At 47.3% G+C, this 6437-nt stretch overlaps 1 protein-coding gene across 11 annotated transcripts in view; it reads right to left on the reverse strand.

Moving 5' to 3' along the window:
- ARHGAP44 (Rho GTPase activating protein 44) overlaps positions 1 to 6437 on the reverse strand; it is a 111111-nt gene that overhangs the window by 95588 nt on the left and 9086 nt on the right. For all 11 annotated transcript variants that reach the window (XM_019502209.1, XM_019502205.1, XM_019502201.1 and 8 more), the window contains exons 2-4: positions 3752 to 3856; positions 2472 to 2548; positions 1178 to 1289 (exon numbers count right to left, since the gene is read on the reverse strand). In XM_019502209.1, the coding sequence (XP_019357754.1) occupies positions 1178 to 1289; positions 2472 to 2512 (153 nt within the window). In that variant the 5' untranslated portion in view covers positions 2513 to 2548; positions 3752 to 3856. The remainder of the gene's footprint in view (positions 1 to 1177; positions 1290 to 2471; positions 2549 to 3751; positions 3857 to 6437) is intronic.

Genomic DNA, 6437 nt, shown 5'->3' on the forward strand with positions numbered 1-6437 from the left:
GAACTATTTACAAATGGGACCTTAATATATAGTGTGACTACTTAATAATTATTCATAGAATACTTGAAAGCATAATGAGATAAACAAAGGATTTGAACACATAAAGGCTGGTGAAGAGCAGGGGGAAAACAACCTGGGAGAAACACATATGCACAATGATAGGTATTTATTATTTATTACGGCAGGAAGTGTCAAAATCTCATCTTCCATCTTCAAGTCTGAACACTGGGCACTCACCCACTTGTGAGCACATAACCTGGGGGAGACATGGAGTCTCTCAACACCTGGTCACAGGAATCTAAACATGGGCTGTGATGTCCCGAGGGCCTGTTTCCAGTGGTGTAGGAGGGCTGGATCATAAATTCTATGTTGACAACTCTCTGGTGAAAGTTTGGAGGTTGATCTGAAAGGAACTGTTTGTCTGCATGCAACTCACAACCCCAGGTGTCACTGGCAGTACCTTCATCACAGCAGGTGAGTCTAACTGGCCTCATTTTTTAATAGAGAAACCAAAGGCCAACTGGCCTAGAGAAGCTCTCTCCTCCTGCACTTAGGGAGGGTGTGTCAAGTGGTGGAGCAGTGCCGAGTGTGTGCACCTCTGTGAATAAAGGAATAGTCCCATGAGCATAAGCTTCGACAGGGCCTGGGCCTGCAAATTCACACTCTCATTTGTAAGAATTTGGAAAAATCGTGCTTAAAGCAGGGCTCTGGTCACCAGCACTACCCATACCCCTTTTTCCAGCAATACATCCACTGAACTGTCTGCAGGCTTCAGATTCTGCAAATTCAATAGAGGAAGGGACAGTGCAAGCCCTTCTCAGCTTTGCCTTCAGTCAGACATTCTCCATGATCCCGGATAGAGCTATGTCAAGCTCTAGAGGAGCATCTGGCGCAGACAACAGGGAAGAGGAAGTCTGAGGCTGAGTGCACCACTTACAGTTTATGCGTGCTCACTCCCAATCACTTTTTAAAGGAATTCCCACGTTTCTCTCACACTTTTGATTTTCCCCCAACCAAGCCTTAAAAAGTACCCAACACAGAAGTGGCTTTTGGCTGAAAGTGAGCCAGTACACCCTACAGAGGTCATCAAAATTGCTCCCCCACATTGGCCAGTGCAATCTCTTAGGTGCCGCATGCTAGCCCCCAGCTTCCCTCCCAGTGCCCAGATCCCTCTTACCTCTGCTAGTACAAACAGAGGCTCAATCACATCCCTTTCTACTTGCAGCTCAAAATTGATAAGCTCTTGGGCTAATTTATCCTCAGCCTCTCCACATAATTTGAGCATCTTCCTGCAAAAGAAGAAAAACATGTAATGCGCTGCACAGAAGCTCAGCAGCAAAGACAACAATGACCCCTTTGCACACAAAGCCCAGGCCACTAGGCTGGGATTCAAGGCAAGGATGTTCAGAAAGCACTGGCTACACGAACACATTCTCACTTGAAGAGGAAGGCTGCAGGGGGAAGACAAGACCTTATGATCAAGTGTGTAGTCTCAGAAAAGTCAATTACCTGCTGCACACAGGTAGGGGCCGGGTATGAAGGGCAACAATACCCACTGCAGGCACAACTCACGTTCTTTTGTGGAGATGTCTAAGGGTCATCCTGAGGGCACCTCTCCTTTAGAGCTCCCTGCAGCTGGTGAGGGCTAGCAGTAGTGGAGGACAAGCTATAATATAGGGTTTGGGGAACTAGAAGGCAGCAACTCCGTCCACTCTATGCCTTCTCCAGGCACATTGTACTGAGAGACAAGGGCATAGCATGATGTGTCTGTTGGCAGGCTGAATGGCTGGGCTCTACACCCTCACACAGGATAGAAAGGATGCTGTTGAGAGGGAGAGCAGGAAGGTATTGGCCAAGCAGGTTTCTGGTGACTGATCTCCCAAATGCAAGGAATCATAGCTTAGGGCAGTGGTGGCCAACCTGTGGCGCATGTGCCATAAGTGGCCTGGGCAGCCACTGTGTGGCACATGGCAGATCAGGGTGGGGACAGGTCGTACAGTGGAACATAGGGTAGGAAGCAGAAAGCAGAGCAGCACAGGGATGGGAGGAGAAAGCAGAGCAGCAGATCAAACAGGGGAAGAGGACTGGAGTGGCACTCAGGGAGGATGCAGAACTAATTTGTGACTTGCCCACCAAAAAGGCTGGCCCGTTGGCTTCAGCCATGGGCTGTGCCCATTTGCCCCACCCCACATCAATAGGGGGATGTCCTCCTAAGACCACTTTGCAGAAGGAGCAAGCTGTGACCAGAGGAGTATGCTGACAGCTTGTGGGAATGCTATTCCCCACTGAGCCCCAGACCACCCTAAGGCAGATAGAAGAAACAAGGGCAACCTGGAATAAGAGCCTAGGTAGCCATTCTGCCTTGCTGGCATTTCATATCTACAAGGAACAGCAATGGCACAAGGCGCATGGCAGAGAAGAGTCAGGCCTCCTGGGCCTCTGGAGAGATGAGCCTCCTTAGCGTGGCTTACCCGAGCAGGGAGTCGTCCCCTAGAATGGCAGAGCCCTCCATTAAGCACTGGGCCAGTGTCGTCAAAGGTAACTTCTTCTGCAAAGGAAGCACACAGCACACAAAGGATTGGCAAAATTCATGGCAAAGGGTAGGAAGAGGACTCTAACATGGCATATGCAGAGCAATCCTGGCTATGGGCCTAGACAAGATGGTACAAACAGCTCTCCAAAGATAGTTGCACACAAAAGGTGCAATTACCTCTATGTGGCAGGGAAACAAGGAACTACCTATTAAGCAGATAACTTGTGATAAGATATAGGCAAGTGTCATTGACCCTGGTGTAGTTTTATCCTTGATTCTATCAGGGTTAATTCTACACTGGTTTTGGTGAAGTTGTAGGGGTTTATGCTAGGTCTTCTTTTTTACACCAATGTAAAAGTTGATAATGTTGTTGTAAACCTGTCATCTGTCCAGGCCTGAGCTAGCGGGCATACTAGCTAATTAGTCCAAACAGGCAATTGTTCATAGCTTACAGGGTAGATAGCTCAGGGCAGATAGCAAAAAAGGTTAAATAAACCAAAGCCCGAGGCCAACCCCCCTGAGCTCTGGGAAGCAGCTAGATCTAAGGTTCTCAGCTCAAGCTGACTGCCATTAAACACCACATATGGGAGTATGAATGCTGCATAGAGGTTTTATTTAGCACCTGAATCTAAACTACAACCCCATTCTTTGTAGGGAATGTGGGTGGCAACAGTCATGCTAGCCACTGGGCAGAGATAAACCCATGCAGGGAGAAAAGATTTAGGTAGGCACAGGATTCCCAGTCCTCCTCCCTGACCAATACGGTATAAATTAAGCAATTTGGTAGGGAGCAGGAAAGTTAGAACAGGCCAGCCCCTATAAATTTTGGCAGCAGCACATCTACTCGTGGCATTTCACTTCTGCTTCATTCTGCATTATTCCTTCCACCCCACTGGGCTTATAGCCATAATGCTGACAAAAAGAAAGGAAAGGTGGATTCAATCTGAAATTGTGCTCTATAGCACAGCATATTTACTCACACACCTCTCACAGTTTTATTTATGTGCACATTTGTCCTGCTCCCAACAGACTAGTGCACGCACACACAGAACTACATGCAATTAGGGAAAAAGAAAAACAACATTTCAATTTTCTGCAGACTCCCCGTGATGCAAAAGACAGCTCACTTGGACTAAGGAAAAAAAAACCCCAATCCAGACACATCTTGTGTTTAACATTTGGCTGCTTGCAGCTGAACATCTTAAATGAACCCCTTACTGAGCGCTTGTCGGCATCCACCCCTTGCTGGCCCTGCAGACATGCTGTCAGCTTCTTGTGAGTGCTGTGGGAAACCTGCTTCACCAGCTCCAAACGCTTTTCCACCTGCAGATGGAAACAATTGGCACCATATCAAAAGCAAATTCAGCAGTAGCAGCTAACTCCAGCTGTGAAGAACAATCAAATGGCAAATGCCCCTTCCCCACTCCTGGCTCATCTGACAAACAGAATATTGTGCCCAGGAGCCTCCCATCATGACCCTAAACACAGCTTCGAAGTGAGATGCCACAGTCAGCTTTTACAAAGGCAAATAGCTCACTCGTCCTTACACTGATTACAGTGCAGCCTCAGTGCTATAAACATATCAACAGTGCTTTCTGCTGAACCCACAGCAGGATTGCTACTCCAAATGCACCACACGTTCCTATAATCATATCCCAGGAACCAGTTTAGTCCATGATCTCAGAGATGAACCAAGATGGTTTTTAATTTAATCAAAGGATTAATTGCTGCAGCTTCCAATTTACTGGATTCAGATCAGAATATACAGTTTTAGTGCAAGGAAATTAAGCAGGAGAGAGAATTTCTTGTGCAGAGTCAAAAGAAATGGGGAATCTCAAGGAAATCATGTCTTCCGTTGTATTTTACAGAAGGCAGAGGAACATCTGTGCTAGAGATGTCCCAAATTCTCAGAATACTGAGTGTCTGCTGCCAGACCATTGTCCTTAAAATAGCTCCAAGCTCTCAGATCCAATGCATCTTGACCTTCCCATTATTTGAGTCCTAATATAAAAGAATTCGACTCTGGCTGTTCTGACAACTCCTACCTCTACCACTGTCTAAATGCATTTTCTTCCTTATAATCACTGCTGTCCAGCCAGTGAATCATACAATTTAATGCCCGTCACTGCTATTGCTGCTCCTTGTTACGTGTATACACCACAAGGAAGCATTTATCACTGAATAATCGCATGCAGATTTCATTGTCTAAGTCAGGTGTGGTCAGCCTGCAGCACGGGTGCCACAAGTGACACGGGCAGCTTCTGTGTGTGACATGCAGCAGATCAGGGAGGGGATCGGAAGCAGAAAGCAAAGCAGCAAGTCAAGCAGGGAGTACAGGGGGAAAAGCAGAAAGCAGAGCAGCAGATCGAGAAGGGAGCACAGGGCTGAGGTCAGAAAGCAGGGCAGCAGATCAGGCAGGGGAAGGGGACCAGAGCAGTACTTGGGGAGGATGCATGGCTAATTTGCAGCATGTCTGTCAAAAAGGCTTGCCCCATGAATATAATTTGTTCAACAAGCCCAAAGGCAACCCTTTTAATAAGAGAAGAATGTTTAAAGGGGAGAACAGAAACAGGCACAGTTGAACTCAGTTGATCTACATGTACTGCTTTAAAGCTCACAGAACCCAAAATGCACTGATTGGCTATGCAATAAGAGACCTCCATGGACATGCAGCCAGCAGATGGGAGAACAATAAGGGTGATGTTGTGGTGGGGATCTGCTATAGACCACCAGACCAGGAGGAAGTGGTGGATGAGACTTTCTTCAAACAGCTAGTGGAAGTTTCCTGATCACAAGCCCTGGTTCTCATGGGGGACTTTGATCACCCTGACATCTGCTGGGAGGGCAATACAGCAGTGTGCAGGCAATCCAGGAACTTTTTGGGGAGTGTTGGGGGCAACTTCCTGGTGCAAGTGCTGGAGCGGCCAACTAGGGGCCATGCTCTTCTTGACCTGCTATTCACAAACAGGGATGAATTGGTGGGGAATGCAGTAGTGGATGGCAACTTGGGCAGCAGCAACCATGAGATGATGAGTTCAGGATCCTGAGGAAAGAAAGGAAGAAGAGTAGCAGAGTAAAGACCCTGGACTTCAGAAAAGAAGACTTCAGCTGACTCAGGGAACTCATAGGCAGGATCCCCTGGAGAGCCAGTCTGATAGGGAGAAGAGTCCAGAAGAGCTGGCTGTGTTTTAAAGAAGCCTAATGAGAGTGCAGAAACAAACTATCCTGATGTGCAGGAAGACTAGCAAGTATGGCAGGAGACCAGCTTGGCTTAGCAGGGAACTCTTCAGTAAACTAAATCACAAAAAGGACACTTATAAGAAGTGGAAACTTGGACAAATAACTAGGGAGAAGTATAAGAGCATTTGCTCGGGCATGCAGGGATGAAGTCGGGAAGGTCAAAGTGTAATTGGAGCTGCAGCTAGCAGGGGATGTGAAGGGTAACAAGAAGGGTTTCTACAAATCTGTCGGGTAGCAAGAGGATGATCAGGGAAAGTGTGGGTCCCTTACTGAATGGGCGAGGAAGCTTTGTGATAGAGGATGCAGAAAAGGCTGAAGTGCTCAATGCCTTTTTTGCTTCACTCTTCATAGGCAAGGTCACTTCTCAGACTACTGCACCCGGCAGCACAGTTTGGAGAGGAGACGAGCAGCCAACAGTGACAAAAGAACAGGTTAGGGACTATTTAGAAAAGCTGGACATATACAAATACACGGGGCCAGATGGGATGCACCCAAGGGTGCTGAGGGAGTCAGATGATGAGATTACAGAGCTACTGGCCATAATCTTGGAAAACTCATGGCTATCAGGAGAGGCCCCAGATGACTGGAGAAGGGCAAACATAGTGCCCATATTTAAGAAAGAGAAAAATGAGGATCCAGAGAACTACAGACCAGTCAGCCTCAC

Source organism: Gavialis gangeticus, unplaced genomic scaffold (assembly GCF_001723915.1).
Source record: "Gavialis gangeticus isolate Ggan-Ray unplaced genomic scaffold, GavGan_comp1, whole genome shotgun sequence".
Classification (NCBI taxonomy): domain Eukaryota; kingdom Metazoa; phylum Chordata; order Crocodylia; family Gavialidae; genus Gavialis; species Gavialis gangeticus.